Source organism: Protomyctophum parallelum, assembly GCF_964188405.1.
Source record: "Protomyctophum parallelum genome assembly, chromosome: 10".
Classification (NCBI taxonomy): Eukaryota; Metazoa; Chordata; class Actinopteri; order Myctophiformes; family Myctophidae; genus Protomyctophum; species Protomyctophum parallelum.
In genome coordinates, this window is record NC_139704.1 from 5527841 (window position 1) to 5545796 (window position 17956).

Consider the following 17956-nt stretch of genomic DNA (forward strand, 5'->3'; position numbering starts at 1 on the left):
ACCATACAAATTGTGTAAGTGATATTAGCATAGCCTTCTCTATCATACAGATTAAGCCCTAACCACACCAAAGGGTCGACCTGCATGCAACTCCTTGTGTCCAAACGGTTGCATGGAGTTAACGCTAAAACCGTCTCGACCCTTTGGTGTGGTTTGGACCATTGAATTCCATGCGTTGAATCACTATAGGGACGACACGCAACAGGACGCCGCTGAAACCGTCTCGACCCTTTGGTGTGGTTAAGGGCTTTAGAGTTTATTCATAAAAAAAGAGCAAGATATATCAAGTGTACGTCGTTACTGTCCACCACCCACTCACGTCAAACAGATGCCACGCTCCACACTGCCTCTCTAACCAGCGCCTATACTCACAGCGCCACACCACCATGCCTCAAAGCTTTAGCTTCCATTCTGCCTTTCTCTCTCTCTCTCTCTCCTCCTTTTCATTCTGCTGACTCTCTCTCTCTCCTCCTTTCTGTCTCTCTTTCATTTACGGAATGTCTCCGTGTCCTCCAGGGTCGAGGCCGCTGCCCACTTATGTGCATTCTTTAATTTAACAGCCTTTTTACTCAGTCATAGTCAATAAAAAACATAAAAACACGCGAAACATGTCAACAGCATCGAGCACCATTGAGAAGGAGAAAAAAAAGTGAAAAAATAAGTAAAAGTATCATTACCGCAATGTAGAAATTCTGTCACAAGTAAAAGTCCGGTAATCAAAACGTACTTGAGTAAAAGTACAAAATAATTGGTATTGTGATGTACGTAAAGTACCAAGAGTAGTCATTATGCAGAATGACCCAATTCAATTCACCCATTTCACAAGTTTGCAAATGAAAATGGATCTACAGCCGATCTATAGCCTCACAATGCGATATGCGATATCCACATTGTGAACTTGTAGATCTGCTATTTTGTACACGTTAGAATGCGTACCCTGTGGTCTTTCTGGAGCCGCTGTCTGTGGCGGATACTTCGCTTGCTCCTCCCGTTTGCGCTGTCTTGGGGATAGAAGTGATAGAGGCCGTCTTCAAAGGAAAGCTACGGAGAGAGGGAGAGAGAGAGAGAGAGAGAGAGAGAGATAGAGAGAGAGGAAGAAGAGGAGGAGGGGGAGTAAATGTCAGAATCACATTTGTGTTAAATAAATGAACGCCCTACGTAAAGTCACTTATTATTAAATTAAAATACTTTGTACTTGCTGGTTGCGTTTTTTGGGGGGGGGCTATTTCTACAGTCAGGTTGCTAATTTGGGCTTTGCTTCTTAATTAATGTTGTTTAAACCAGTGGTTCTCAAACTGTTTCACGTCAAGGACTGCCTAAATTAACCCATTCTGACCTGAGATCAGATTCATACGAGGTTTCCGCCGGACACACACTGGTCTGATGAACCCATTCTGACCTGAGATCAGATTCTAAAAATGTCAGTCGCTCTTCGATTTTTCAAAAATAGCAGACCTACAAGCTCGTATCGCGCCACTCGGTGGCGCGATATGAGCTTGTAGATCTGCTATTTTTCAATAGCTAAAGCATAACATGATGCCGACACCAAAATGGGTGCCCGTTCAGATTGGGTTAATGTAGTTGTCTGCAGACCCCCATCTGAATATCTTTTGTGCCAGGGATCGCCAAGTTTTGTGTATTTAAAATGTTTAAAAACATTAAAACTTTTTTCACATTTGGAATGAGATAGATTGTTTGGAAATAGCAGATATACAAGCTACCGCATTAAAGTGAGGTTTCCGACACTAATGAAATTGTGATCCGGTCTGATCAGAAGGTATTTTAATTCTGGTTTTGAAATGCAGATCAAAAGGAAAATATCGGTACTGTATGTAAACATCGTTTCTTTCAGGCTGGTTGGTGTCTGGTTGGAAAATCGACAGAAAAACAAACAGGCAGAATCACTTTGTTCATGTCAGATGAAATGCTTTGAAGCATGTCACAGCAGGTACGTTGAGAAATCTCTGATGGGGAAATATTATTTCATTTCGGGATGAAGACATTATCAGTAAGTGAAACCCACACCCACGACACTAGACACTGGAGTGCAGAGGTCTTCACTAACGTTTCCCCGACCTGCCCGGGGGAAACTAATGAAAACTTTTGGGCAAGTGGAGTTTGCTTCCAGCTAGGTTGCCCGACGGGCAAGTGCATTCCGTCTTCATTAATTATTATTGGCTATTCATGAACAATACAAACTTTTTTTTAAACTAGAAGTTTCACTCATTCTGTTTTTCAAAGTTTTAACATTCATTTTGCTCTAGTGAATTTTTGACCTTCATGGCCTTTGGGTAAATATAACATGAACTGTACTTGGGCAAGTGCCTCTGAGACTTTAGTGTCAACACACGAAAACAACGATCTGGAATTCCCTGACACCATATGCCTTAAAAACAACGTGGATCACTGGCAAAACAGTGATGCTGTGTTGGAGCTACTGGACACAAAACAGCCCGGCCTCTGACTGTATCAAATATAAATAGGCTATATTTCAAGGCAGCAACGTGTGTCGCTCTTCCATGGCCATGGGCCATAGTGTAAATCACTGGAGATAATGTGAAAGTGGATAAGCAATGGCAGGTGGCACGGTGATTGGTTTAATCATTGTAACGCCCAAACCACACCTATATGCATAATGTAAGGGGTAATGGAGGTGTTTTAGGGACTTAGGCTGTGGCACAAGATAGCATATTTTACGGGGCCACACCTCTCACACAATACTAAATCCCCAAATTAAGGAAAAGGGGCCCCTGCCGCAAGATGGAGCCCAGTGTCTCTTTCCCTTTGCTCTCGCTCTGCAAACCTTTGTTGTGACAAAAAATAAAACAGTCTGATATTCCTTGTCCTTTGTCTACCCCAGAGTGTGTGTGTGTGTGTGTGTGTGTGTGTGTGTGTGTGTGTGTGTGTGTGTGTGTGTGTGTGTGTGTGTGTGTGTGTGTGTGTGTGTGTGTGTGTGCATGTGCCATAGCGCACATTTGTGGTACCAGTGTTGTGCCCCGAGTCTAGTTAATTAAGCGCCGATAGAAGATAATTCAAACCGCACAGACATTGTTTAATGACGCGTGGCCCCATCAAGGCAAATATAGCAGCCGATTACATAACCTAGGAGGCAGGCGGGGAGACGGGCGGAGGGCGGGAGCTATACCAGTGTGTTGAGGAAAACCAAGTGGCTGATTGGAGAGCGGAAACCCCACCGCGCTGACAACACAACATCCAAACAATGAATGCATCGCACGCACGCGTTGTAGAGTGGAGCTGGGTTCACTGTGTAGAGTAGATGGTCACTGTTGGTTGAGTAATACGCTGTGTCCTCAGACACCCCACCACCCCGCCACCCCCTGTATTACATCATTTCAATTTGCTTTATGGGATTCGGGGGCCACTTGATGAAATTGACTGACTGTTGTCATAAATGACTGAAACTGCTTTTATTCGTGTTTAACCCATTAAAACCGGGAGAGTGAACGGTTTTAACTCAAATCTTTGCTGTGGGGGTCGCTGAAACCAAATATTTTCAGATGGGGGTGCAGGACATACATGTCAAAATTCAACTTCTGCCACGGACATACAAATTGTTGGACAAATTACCAGCAACTCATAAAGAGCTATGGCCCGGCTGTAACTCTGTAACTCTGAGGGTACAAAATTGTATACTCTCAGAGTTAAGGGGGTCCTTGCAAATAAAATATTTGAGAACCACTAACTACTACCACTACTAGTTGGACTCCTATATGCGTCATAGTAATACAGTAAGTGTCATACTCATACATTCTGAAGAAAACATGGAGACTTGACATTCAGAAATTGGATCTCATCATCAAAATAAGAACATTATAATGTTGTGTAAAAAATAAATCTAGAATTTGCCACTGACAAGACCAAGTCTTTGGCAGTGTACAGACATATCTGGAGTCTATAAAGGGGTCACGGTCAGTAAATGTAAATTCCCATTCCTTTTTCTCAGTTTGTACTTAATACTATACACACACATATTTGTATTTGTTGATTACATGTATTATTGTGTTAATGTTTGATGCTGTGCTGATGAATTGAAGTCATGGGACCACAATGAAGAAGTAGGCCACCCAGGAGACTTTTTTGATATTAGCATTTCAGCCTCATACTGTGCGTGCTGTTTACATTTCTGACAAGTAAGGTATTCAATCGAATCAATCAATCTCCAGCCAAATCCTAGGCGGACGCCTAGGATGACATATGCCCAGAAGAGAGGCAATGTCCATGGTAACAAAGGAGGTTCTCTTCGTCATTGTGTCCATCAAATAAGGTCTACACAAAAACAATTCTGTCTATGCAAATAAGACTCTAGGGGGGGCAGGACCCCCCCAAGGTCCACAGGCTGACCAGGCAGGGGCCTTGTTTTTTTCTCTAATACCTAAGGTTTAAACTCTCGTAGGTGTATTTCTCTACGAGAGTTTAAGTCTCCTCAGACTTAAACCCTGTGTACTCTGCAGAGACACCATTGTCAGAATGAACAACTCCGAACATGTACAAATGCAAAATATAAGGTGCTTCCCTCTTGCCCCAAATGTTAAGAGAGGTGGGTCTGTCGTTTTCAATAAAGTGTTTTAGTCCCTTAAGTGGCCGATTCTGTCAGACGTTCCCAATGGCGCTAGTGAGCAGGCGCATCCGGTAAAACACTCAACGTAAACAGGAAGTAAACAAGGAGGAGGAAATTGTGTTCGGCCACTTACGGGACTAAAACACTGTATTGAAAACTACGGACTAAGAACTCCGGCCACCTCTCTAACATTTGGGGCAAAGGGGTAATCACCTTATATTTTGCATTTGTACAGTATGTTCGGAGTTGCTAATTCTGAAATGGTGTCTCTACAGTGTAGAGGAGACTTAAACTCTCATAGAGAAAAAAATCTACGAGAGTTTAAATCTTATAGGCTATCATCATACTGTACTTAGAAACCACACTTGCAATTTCCTTTTCACTGAAATACCAGAAAAAGAGGTATAGGTATAGTTCCACTGTTCCACGCCGCAACACAATCAATTGATATGATGATTAATTAATGAACAGATCTGACCACTCAACTGTTAATTTGAGTCAGATGGGTGAGGTTGAGGTTGAGGTTGAGAACCAATTATTTAAATGAAGTCAAATACCAATAGTCAAAAATCAAAATCAATGATGAGGAGGAGACCTTTTGAAACAACTCCCCTTTAGGTTTTCCCCATCACTCTTCGATCTATTATGATAAATGCGTCATGCGTCATTAAATACAGTCGACCAAGCAATTTATGAGGATGGCAGAACCGTTGCACAATAGCCTTGTTTTGGTAATAGCCTACAGTTAACATTAAATTCTATAAAATAATAGCCTGCAGGTTCGGTGATTAAAGTAGGCTATACAAAAATGTATGCCATCATCATAACAACATATAGCAGGCTGTAGCCAAGCCTTGACTATTGCTGACATGCATATAAGCAAACAATTGTATTTGTGTCTCTTATAGCTATACAGCAGTGGATTCAGTGGACCCCCAGGGGTCCTTGAAAGAAAGGGTTTCCACAGGGGGGTCCCTCAGCTAAAATGAGTTAGCATCTCAATCAGTGCAACCTCTTTTGAAGCCCATGCATTTACATAACTCTGGGGCTATCCTAAATATAGCACATGAGTGGAGCTTGTAGATCTTCTATTTTTGGGGGGGATGAAAAAAAAGAAAAAAAGATTCTTCTGTTTGTAACTGACAAAAAAAAAAATGTTTTCAAGTGGGGGTATATTATATGCGCGGCCACCAAATAGCCTGCCTATCAATACGGGTTCTCGATGTGATGTAAATGTTTAAGAAAATAAAGCCCCCACATAGAAGACAGTACAGGCTGCCATCCCTACCTTTCGGACACTCTGGAACCCATGTTTGGCGGCGAGTTGGCCGGCCGCCTCGTCCTGCTCCGCGCCTCCCTCGCCGTGCAGCCGAACCAGCAGGTGATTGGTGAGTATCATCCCCTCCTGCTCTGCGGCGGCTCGGCGGCTCATCGCGAGGAGCACAAACAGAAATCCCATCGCGGCGGCGGAGGCGGCGGCGGCGGCTGTCCCGTAGCGGGGATGAGGAGGAGACATCCTGCTGCCTTCCTGCTACCTTGTTTGTGTGTCGAAGGAGGAGAGAGGAGCTGCCCAGGCGAGGAAAGGAGAGGAGGGGAGGAGGGGAGAGGAGTTATGGGGGGTGGGGGGGGGGGGGGGGGTTGAACTGTGCGTGAGGAGGGAGGGAGGGGGAGAAAAGAGGGGGATGCTCGCTCCTCCTCGGTCGAAGAAGGGCTCGAAATCAAAGCTTTATTTGCGGACACATCTTTTTTGGGTCGACCGTATATGGCTATGGCGCGGAGGAGGATGCTGAGGTGCAGCCTAGGAACTGGAAGTTGCACTGATGATGTGTGGTGGTGGTTATATCGAGGCTTTAGCTCTTGGTGCGGAGGTTGGAGGGGAAAGATGATGATTATGATGATGGTGTCATATGGACCAGATCTGCATCCTCCTCGTGTCTCAGCTCTCTCTCTCTCTCTCTCTCTCTCTCTCTCTCTCGGCGTGACGTTCTACTTCTACCAATGGGACGCGGGCGGGTGTGTCCCGTTCTCTCTCTCTCTCTCTCTCTCTCTCTCTCTCTCTCTCTCTCTCTCATGGACTGGACAGTGCTCAGTGCTGTGCGCGTGTCACGGGGTGATATAGGTCTAGGCCCTATATAGAGGATCACTTCATGCGAAATGCATCTAAATCAGCTATTATAGCCGATCTATGACTGTCCATGTTGTGACTTGCTGATATATTTTTGGGACTTAAAAAAATATAGGCTATAAGCTAGCCGAAACATTAGATAACAACACAAACACACGGCTATACGCCCCTGGAACAAAATATTTTCAGATGGGGATCCGCAGCCAATTAGCCCATAATTATAGGCTCCAGAGGAACTGGGAGGGACAGAATGTTATCGTATCTATTGTAGAAGAAATGGCTCCTCCTGATTTAGTGGAAAAAGAGGACTTGGTGAAAATGAGTGGAACTTTGCTATGTTTCCAGTGTTATTGTAGAGGGTTTAAATTTACATAGCATGTGGCTGTGGCCTACTCGCTCAATGATTTATAGGCCTAGTTCCAAAGGTCGCTGTCTTCTTAAAAATCCGTATTATCAAAAAGATAACATATTATTCCACAGACCTGTTACAAAATACTTTGCTTCTCCAACCATATACGTTATAGGTTCCAACTGCTCTGACTGACTAGACTAGATCACACTGATGGCAGGCACTCCCAGGCAGCACCTGTTTCTAATCAACATTAATTAACCACCAAACTTACATGAAGCAAATTAATAGGCTAACTAGGCCTGGTCTTATGTTACATACATGTTTCACACTGACCACAGTAATTAATTATACTGTGTATAGGCTATTGTGATATTTTATAGAGAGGCCATGCCCATGCATTGGGGAGTGGGGACACTCTTACAATACCAAATGATGCCATTTCTTTTTGCTATTCATGCAGTGAAATCTATAACCTTTTCTAACCATTAGCACTGATGGTTTTGCTGTTGAGTTTATGAAGCTATCTATGACTAACAAACCTCACACCGACAGCTCGGTGAGGCGGTTCTTGTATTCTTTATTTTGTTTCACTGAGAATAAGGTTAGAAATAAGTTTAGGGTTAGGCATAGTTTTACTGGGGTTAAGGTTAGGAATGAGGTTAGGTTTAAAGGACTCATTCATACATCAGTCTGTCTTGCTTTTAAAGTTCTAAACCAGAATCGCTAAACCAGTGGATATGTTCTCGTTCCTGATTGTTTCTGTGTTCTTTTGTCCTGTAATGTCTACCATTTTGTAATGTACGTCTATGTCTTGACTGTTTCTTGAACGGTGACGTCATGGACGCAAAGCAAATTTCAGTGCAAGCTGACAAAGTTGTATCGTATCATCACTTCCACTGCCACTAGTTTATCGTGTATTGAGTTCTCTCTCCTGATTGGACAAAATTGGCAACCCGGCCTAAACATATTGTCTGTTACAAAAAAGAAAACACTATAGTAAAGAACCCCGGTCAACCATATAGGGTTTACATAATTATTAATTAATTTACGTAATAATTGTACCTTCTGAAACCTTCCTGGGCAAAGATAATTAACTTCAAAATATTTAAAAAACGGTCAAAATGACCTTTCAGACCTTCTAGTGCTAGGGAGGTCCTCAATGCACGTCCCACTGGGAGGAGTCCCGGGGCAGACCAAGGCGCAGATGGAGGGATTACATCGATTCACTGGCCTTGGAACGTCTGGGGATCCCCCAGGAGGAAGTCACTAATGTTGCTCTGGAGAGGGAAGTCTGGAGCTCTCTGGTGGAGCTGTTGCCCCCGCGACCCGACTACGGATAAGCGGTCGAAGATGGATGGATGGATGCTCTAACTAAAGAGTAATTTACAAGAAGTCTATACACAACTAGAGAATGTAGAAGAATTCTTATTCTGATCAACGTTTGCCTGTACTCTCTCCTAATGGTACCAACATCAATACAGCATGGAATTGTGGACGAAATCGTATCCAACGATAATATTCTAAGCTGTGAGGCTAAATCTCATCAAATGGTGACCGGTGTGTAGCTCAAAATAATGCTGAATAATTAATATAAAAGGGGTTGAAAACCACTGAGCTAAAAAGCAGTGATTCAGTCTACTGTGGTGAATTCAGTACAGCCACACCATGCCAAGCTGCTGCAGGCAAACAGCTCTCTCTCCCCTGAGTCCTTAGACCTTTTAATTCAATTAATATTCAGCTGCTTCATGTGTCAGTCATCTCTCTCGCTCTACCCTCCCTCTCTCTCTCTCTCTCTCTCGTTTCCAGTCTGTCTGTCAACATTAAGAATGGGTGCGCTCGCTCAGATATTATGAACTGCAATAGTCATGTTAGATAATTGTAAAATATAATTGTCTTTTATGCGTCTACTAGACTGTCAGCCACTCAGTGACTCAACCCATCTGTCCAGTTGGGACGTGCAGCTGTATCATCTTGGTGTCTGCTTCACTCAGACTACAGTAAGTATGGCCTTACTGTGTGACCAGTAAGACATGAAACATGCCACTCTTCTACGGATGCTGTTAACCCATTCTGATCTGAGATCAGATTCATACAAGGTTTTCCACTGGACACACACTGGTCTGATGAACCCATTCTGACCTGAGATCAGATTCTAAAAATGTCAGTCGTTCTTCGATTTTTCAAAAATAGCAGACCTACAAGCTCGTATCGCGCCACTCGGTGGCGCGATATGAGCTTGTAGATCTGCTATTTTTAAATAGCTAAAGCATAACATGATGCTGACACCAAAATGGGTGCCCGCCCAGAATGGGTTAAATACCAGTAAAATGTGTTGTTTTTATGTTTCGTTTTGGCTCATAATCATAGGTGAATCTCTTTGGTTAATGTATAGCAACTATATTATCTTATAAAGGTGCTATAAGCTCACCACATCACCAGCCTTTCCACCGCAGAGGAATAAAGCCTGGTATTCGTTTATTCGGGGGGGGGTTTCGGTTTAGAAAACCAGAAAAAGGGTAATCGTGTCCTGTTGGCATCACATTGTTTTTGTGCCCCACATACTGCGAATCAATTAGTTTAGTCTCACTAGTCGCGCTACGAGTTGGAATAAGAGATGGACATACCAAACGATTATTATACCAAAAGAAACAAAACGATTATAGTATACCAAACTGAACACATTTTAAACTGAAGGGAATAATTTTGGAGATGCACGGCACCGGAGGTTCCGGTCAATTGGTTCCGGCCGCCTGATGACGTATAAGGTTATTTCCTCTCCAACCCGATCAGAAACCCGAACATGGTATTGATCCCATGGATCCCAGGTTAACCCATTCTGACCTGAGATCAGATTCATACGAGGTTTCCGCCGGACACACACTGGTCTGATTGACCCATTCTGACCTGAGATCAGATTTAAAAAAATGTCAGTCGTTCTTCGATTGTTCAAAAATAGCAGACCTACAAGCTCGTATCGCGCCACTCGGTGGCGCGATATGAGCTTGTAGATCTGCTATTTTTCAATAGATAAAGCATAACATGATGCCAACACCAAAATGGGTGCCCGTTCAGAATGCAGGGTTAAGGTGCAATAGATCCTTTGTCAAGTAGTGCTGTAGAAGAAGCAGATACAATCCCCCCATTTGGTCTTTGGTAGTGGCGTAATTTACCTGAGGCCGATTCTAAAAAGGCCTTCGAAAACCTAACCCTAAGGTTTTCTGAAAACCTTCAAATTCGTATTCAAAAAAGGAACTATACTGTTACTATATGAGACACAGAGGGTGCATCCGGCATTTAAGGTAAAACAATGTTTAGGTTACACCAGGTCTAAATGGTACAATTGTGAGATATTTGTACTTTACTTATATCTACAAAGCAGTATTGATACTTTTACTTAAGTAAAACATGATTGTTGAATTATATATGGATGTGCGAGAATGTGTTATCAGAAGTGTGGTAAATATATTTAGGTCATAATATTGATCAACTATTTCACACTGATGCAAGGGAGAACTGAGGGTCTCTCACTGCACATTCCATGGAAGCAACCTGGTAAAGGGGGTTGTGAGCTAATCTTGATTGTGAATACAAAGGGATTTATGACCTGGCCACAGGCTGGCAAGGAGAGAACTCTGAGTCACTGAGCAGATGTATAGGGAGAAGCCATGACCTGGTAAATTCTTCCTTTCATTGTAAAATGTGTTCTAAATGTAACCATTATTATACTGGGTTAGTAAAGCCTAGATAATATAAGAATGTAATGATCTTACAGCTAATCTAGACATTTTGATCTAGATAAGCAACAGCTCGCATGACCGGAAGTGGTGGGGCTGTTGCGAGGGGCTGATGTCAGAATCCACAGGCAAAGGTGTCTGTGGCTTCTCATTGGCTAAAGGACGGGGGCAGAAAAACTGACCCTGTCATTTGATTGGCTGCAAAGGCATTCTCTTTGGTCTAAGTACACTGTTGATGGAAAGTTGAAGTTAGATTCTACACCACACCACCGTGACAAGATAGAGATCAGCATGAGGCCAGCGGTAAATATAATCATATGATATGTGCATTATTCCATAAATATGTTATAAATGTGTAATGATAATTAGGTTGTAACCAAATGTTTATATGTGTTCTTGTCTCCAAATCAATAATCTTGAATGGTAGATTTAAAACCACATAGGTGGAAGTACCACATAGTACAAGTGTTCAATATTAACCACACTTCACCAAATGAGAGTAGGTTAGGCTTTAGACTTTAAGGGCGTGCCAAATGCACAAGTTCCAGGGTACTATTTGTCAGTCTGCATTGGGGAAGTTTGAACAAATGTGTGAATGTTGTTATATGTGTTTTATGTTTAAATGAACTAATAAAAACCCTATAAAAAGCATATTTGATTCGTAAAACAAGGAAATTATTGAAGCATTAAATAAATCAATTGTGCGTATTGAACGTAGCTTATCTGCTGTATCTCTTGGGAATTCGGATCCCGGCAAATCTCACCAAAAACCGGACAATGATGCCATGAAAAAAAAAAATATATATATATATAAAATAATGAAAGAGGCATTTTCTGTGAGCAGATGTGCGTTGCTAATCACAGTTTCCATGCTCCCCAAAGACAGGCAGGCAGACTTCCTCCCACACACACCTGCTATTGTGCAGTGGCGAGACAGACTATAGCAAGCATTTAGCTTGGAAAATAAGGCGGAAATGTGCCTTTTATCCAGTGGTGTAAAGTAACTAATTACATTTACTCAAGCACTCCGGAGCTCCACCCCCCCCCCCCCCCCAGCAGATGATGTCATGCCGGGAAACATGACCCATTACAGTTCAATTAAAAACTAAAATGTTTTAGCATATTTAGAAAAGGCTTTTTGGGGGTGAAATCCATTGAGTGCATGGATGTGAAACCTTTGCCAGTCAATAATTATATCAAAAAAAGTTACACAGTATAAGAACAGCAAGAATGTAAACGTTACAACCAAGATCCTGTATGCGGGAATACCAAGGGTGAGGCAGAACATTGCAGCCATGGAGAATGAGACTATAGCATGATAATGAGACTATAGCAGGATAATGAGACTATAGCAGCACTCACTGCCAAAGAAATCAAGAACTTGGCCAGTCAGCAAACTGGTGCTGTCGGAACCAACACACGGGCATCGGTCACGAGGACGTCCCACACTAACATACGTGGGATGTACTCACGATTGAGGCAGGAACGCAAAGTATACCAACGAGCTGGCCAGATGTATGGAGAACCGGGATGAGACAGAGACATGCGGGCAGGTGTTCTCCATGAGCCATCAGGAGTGGAATGCAGGTTAAGGCCCTGCTCACCTATAGAACACAAGCAGTCTAGAGTGGGGCATCGCATTCTTCTCCATCTTCTTCTTATGAACGTTCAGCGGCTAAACGTATGTCATTTAGATTTATAATTTAGCAGTTTATGTAGAGTAGACGTAGCACATCTCTCTCTCTCTCTCTCTCTTATATATATACTGTATATATATATATATATATATATATGTATATACTATTTCTATGTATTTGATGTATTGTATTGTTCCTGCTTACTGTAAATTGCTCTGGATAAAGAGCGTCTGTTCAATGCCAAAATGCAATTGTAAAATGTAAATTGTTCAATTAGAGATCAACTGAAGACACACACACACACACACACACACACACACACACACACACACACACACAAAAGCAAGGCTTCTGTTGCCTGGGAAACCACCACAACCCCCCCCCCTCCCAATGCCCCCCACACGCAGAGACAGTGAAAATGTAACAATTTCCCTGTCAGCTACAGTCAGAGAGAGAGAGAGAGAGAGACAGAGGAGATGTGCATGAGTGAGAAGAGGGTAATGCCGCGTAATTTGGAGAGCCCAATAGTTGGCAATGGCAAGCCACCAACCCCCCCCCCCCCCCCCCCCCCCCACCAAACATAATTTTATCGTCTCTGTCGGGTGGACATTATGTCCAAAGGCCAAAGCCGTTTTACTTTTACGAATTCAAATTCAAAAGCATCAACAGTGTTGCTTTGCTTTTGTGTGACGTTGTATAAAAGTATATATGACGTTAATAAAATAAAATAAAACTAAACACAAATAGTTTGAATATGGAGCTAAGAGGTTTCTTCCCGACAACAAACAGCATTGATTTCAGGATGGACGGTGTCACACTTCCCGCAGGGGTTCTCTCTCTCTCTCTCTCTCTATCGCGCACGGGAGGCACGCACGCATGCACGGGAGGCACTACCTCGTCTCTGGCTCTGTGAGATAAGATTTGGCTGTCAGAGCCCGAGCCGGTGTTCCAGCCCCCCACACAGCACTGTAGGCCCATGTCATGATGTCTAGGGGTTGCCACCCGTTCCGTAAAATACGGATTCGTCCTTTATTTGAGCATTAAATGATGCGTCCCGTATTGAATCAATACGGAACGCGGTTTGTTCCGTGTTTTCAATAATGAACAAAATAAAACAGGAAATATTAAAGGTATATTCAGTGATTTCACTCAAAAAACCTTAGGTTTTGTTTTTGGCTGTGGGACCCAGCCTTTCGTCCAATCAGGATAGAGAGTCAAAAACGAAACCTAAGGTTTTTTGACCCCCAGGGGTTAACTGGGGACAGGGAGGAACTCCTTATATGGCCAGCACACTCTATAGTAGGGAGGATTATCACAACAAAACAAAAAAATAAGTTATATTTGAATTAAGTGAAATCACTGAATATACCTTTAAAGACAGCACAATTGTTCTGGCGCGGGGGTCACGCAGGACCTCCCACGAGCATAAACAAAAAACCTCCCTGTGGCTGCTGATCTGCTTGTGTGCGGTGTGCTCTGCTGTTGCTCTCAATTGCGCTGTGGCGACGTGCCGAATCCAGTGCGTGTCTCGCCGGCCGGCCGGCACCGCGCTGTTTAAAATGTCTGGTACTAGAAGTTCTACAACAGCAGATTCTCCAGTGTCTCAAAAAAGAAAACGCCTTAAAAATGTATACGTGAGTGCAGGGAAGAGGCAAATCCCTAGCTTGACAGCGTCACGGGAGATTAATATGAAGCAAATTGCAAAGTATGTCGGCGTATGTTTTCTGTGGCGCACGACACACGACAACAAGTGTCACAGTTCTTCATGACTGTAACTGCCCCTGAGATCGATTTGGTCTATTGTCCTGCCCATGCAATAGCCAATGGCTGCTGATGTGGGAATAATAGCCAAACTATTTCAGTAGACTATTATGGTTGATTGTTTATTAATGAAGTCTAATAAATATTACAATAAAAAATATGTATTTAATATAAATGAATCAATTGAATTAAATATTGTGCCCATTTAAAGAACTCAGATTCAGAATCAGAACTCTTTATGTTGTTATTAACAGAATAGGCTACTTCATAACAGTTTATAAATACAGGGCAGTAGGTATACCCCTTTTTTACTGACCACAGTGACCACCAAGTGACCCCAAAGGCTAATATGGTATGTGAAATCATCCATCCTAGGGCCAAATTAGCTATTGGGCCAGTGTGACCGGGGCCCAGGGGCCCTTGGCTGTTAGGGGCCCTTTGAGGAAACTGGACCGCGTGGTACTGGGTCTGAGGCCCTGAAATTGGCCATAGATTTTGTTAAATTTAGGTCAAAAAGATGATAAAAACAGAAAAAACACAAAACGCACGCACGCACGCACGCTATGGGGCCCCTAACACATTACCGGCTCAGGAGCCCTCATGGGGGTTAATCCGTCCCTGATCCATCCAGCTTCAACCGCTTATCCGTAGTCGGGTCACAGGGGAAACAGCTCCACCAGAGAGCCCCAGACTTCCCTCTCCAGAGCAACATTAGTAACGTCCTCCTGGGGGATCCCGAGGCGTTCCAAGGCCAGTTAGTCGATAACCCGATAACAGCGCTGCTTCGCCGCGTGGTCGTATAAATGTTCCTTATTTCAAGATCTCAAAGGTGGCAACCCTAGATGTCACGGTTATTACACAATCGCCTTTGATCGCAATTCTTTGACATAATCACAATAATCTTTGCATAATCGACAATCGCAAATAGCAGATCTAGAAGCTCACACAACGCAATGCGATGCACGAAACGTTGTTGTCGGCTTGTACATTTCCCATGATTTTAAAAAAAGTATGAGAATAAAGTTATTTGAGAAAGTCAGTAATTCCATTGTTTATTTAAGTTGTTTATCATGTCCTGTGGGATTTTTGTTTTATGAAATGTCATTTCCATTGTATACAGTATGTTCCAATGTTCAATGCCAAAAAAACACAATTAAATTGTTAATCGTGGCAAGTATTTGTGTAACAATTAATCGTGGAGTAAAATGTCTCCTGGTGACGACAGGCCTGAGTGAGCACTGAGCAGAGGCAGTGGTGGAAAGTACATTTATTTGGTACTACTTAAGTACAATGTTTGAGGTATTTGTACTTTACTTGAGTGTTTACAATTTCCAATACTTTTACTTCTACTCCATTACATCTCAGATCCAAATATTGTACTTTTACTCGACTACATTTATTTGAATGTGAGCTTGTAGATCTGCAATTTTCAAAATTGTCTTATACATTTGAAAACTTGAAAAGGGACATTCTGCATAATGATAATGAGTACTTTTACTTTTGGTATTTTAAGTAAATTTTTATGCCAATACCTTTGGACCTCAAGTAAAGTTTTTGGGGGATTTTTAGTCTTATACTGTATTTAAGGGCAATATAGGGTACTTGTTCCACCACTGAGGAGAAGGGACAACATGAGGTGACACGCTCAGCGAGACACGCTCAGGTGGAAGACTAGCTGCGTGATTGTGCACCTTAGCAGGGAGGCACAGGGAGGGAGGCGCACTCAACTGTGTCTCCACTTTGCCATGAAGCGGTTTAATAACCCATTTAGACCTGCAGGCTGATTTCGAACTACAAAACTACAAGGAGACGTGCACACATTCCCTAATGAAAAGACTACAAAACTACATGGAGACGTGCACACATTCCCTAATGAAAAGACTACAAAACTACATGGAGACGTGCACACACTCCCTAATGAAAAGACTACAAAACTACATGGAGACGTGCACACACTCCCTAATGAAAAGACTACAAAACTACATGGAGACGTGCACACACTCCCTAATGAAAAGACTACAAAACTACATGGAGACGTGCACACATTCCCTAATGAAAAGACTACAAAACTACATGGAGACGTGCACACACTCCCTAATGAAAAGACTACAAAACTACATGGAGACGTGCACACACTCCCTAATGAAAAGACTACAAAACTACATGGAGACGTGCACACACTCCCTAATGAAAAGACTACAAAACTACATGGAGACGTGCACACATTCCCTAATGAAAAGACTACAAAACTACATGGAGACGTGCACACACTCCCTAATGAAAAGACTACAAAACTACATGGAGACGTGCACACATTCCCTAATGAAAAGACTACAAAACTACATGGAGACGTACACACATTCCCTAATGAAAAGACTACAAAACTACATGGAGACGTACACACATTCCCTAATGAAAAGACTACAAAACTACATGGAGACGTACACACATTCCCTAATGAAAAGACTACAAAACTACATGGAGACGTGCACACATTCCCTAATGAAAAGACTACAAAACTACATGGAGACGTGCACACATTCCCTAATGAAAAGACTACAAAACTACATGGAGACGTACACACATTCCCTAATGAAAAGACTACAAAACTACATGGAGACGTGCACACATTCCCTAATGAAAAGACTACAAAACTACATGGAGACGTGCACACATTCCCTAATGAAAAGACTACAAAACTACAAGGAGATGTGCATGCATTCCCTAAAAGACTATACAACACTACAAGGAGACATGCAGGCATTCCCTAAAAACTTCAAACTACAAACTACAAGGAGACGGGCAAGGCACACGATCCCTAAAAAACTACAAGGAAACCTGTGCACATCTTTCTAACTATAAATGCACCAAGTCTGTCTGTCTGTATACGGTTGTAATCCACGTAACTTGAGAAGAACCGTTCGCCCCACCGACTTCACACACGTTCCACACCCCCACAGGGAGTGCAGTGCCCGGTATCGGGCCGGTTGGACCCAGGGTTTTCCAGAACCGATCCAAAAGGCCTTTTCCCGGGCTCCGGACAGGGCCGCTGCCCAGTGTCCATATATGGAGCTGGCCTGTTCTGACATCATTCTGATGTCTGCATAGACTCCATAGTTGGGCATGCCTGACAAAGAACTCCATATATGGGCATAAAAGGGAAACAGATTCCCTAAAGGACTACAAAACTAGAAGGAGACATGCATGTATAGCTAAAGAAAACTACAAAACTACAAGGAGACGTGCACACATGTCCGGCTTGAGAGTTAAAGTAACACTGCTGTGGTCTTAAGGGGAAAGTAATGTGGCTGTAGCAGCTGTTCAGTCCAGCGCGCAGCCGCGCACGCACGCACACACACACACACACACACACACACACACACACACACACACACACACACACACACACACACACACACACACACACACACACACACACACACACACACACACACACACACACACACACACACACACACACACACACACACACACACACACACACACACGAGACTGCTTGGTCCTTTGTTTGCTTGTTTGACAGGGGGCAGCAGCTTTACGAATGGTGACATTAAGAGGACAGACTGACATAAAAATCAATGGCTACTCCTGCTTTTCACCCAGATCAATACCAACCTGTTTATACTGGTTTCTCCCTTGGAATGTCACCGTTTGATGGCCTCAAAGGGCACTTCAAAGCTGCAGTTTAGGACCAGTGTTGGCCGATTTTGCGAGAGAAACGAGTGACCAGGACTACGGAAACACATT

The 17956-nt window shown here is 43.0% G+C and overlaps 1 protein-coding gene across 1 annotated transcript in view; it reads right to left on the reverse strand.

Annotated features, from left to right (window-relative positions):
* The window catches only part of pcsk2 (proprotein convertase subtilisin/kexin type 2), a 61615-nt gene extending 55514 nt beyond the window's left edge, over positions 1-6101 (reverse strand). The window contains exons 1-2 of the mRNA XM_083774779.1: positions 5868-6101; positions 937-1041 (exon numbers count right to left, since the gene is read on the reverse strand). Of these exons, the coding sequence (XP_083630905.1) occupies positions 937-1041; positions 5868-6095 (333 nt within the window). The 5' untranslated portion in view covers positions 6096-6101. The remainder of the gene's footprint in view (positions 1-936; positions 1042-5867) is intronic.
* Between the last annotated feature and the right edge of the window lie 11855 nt (positions 6102-17956).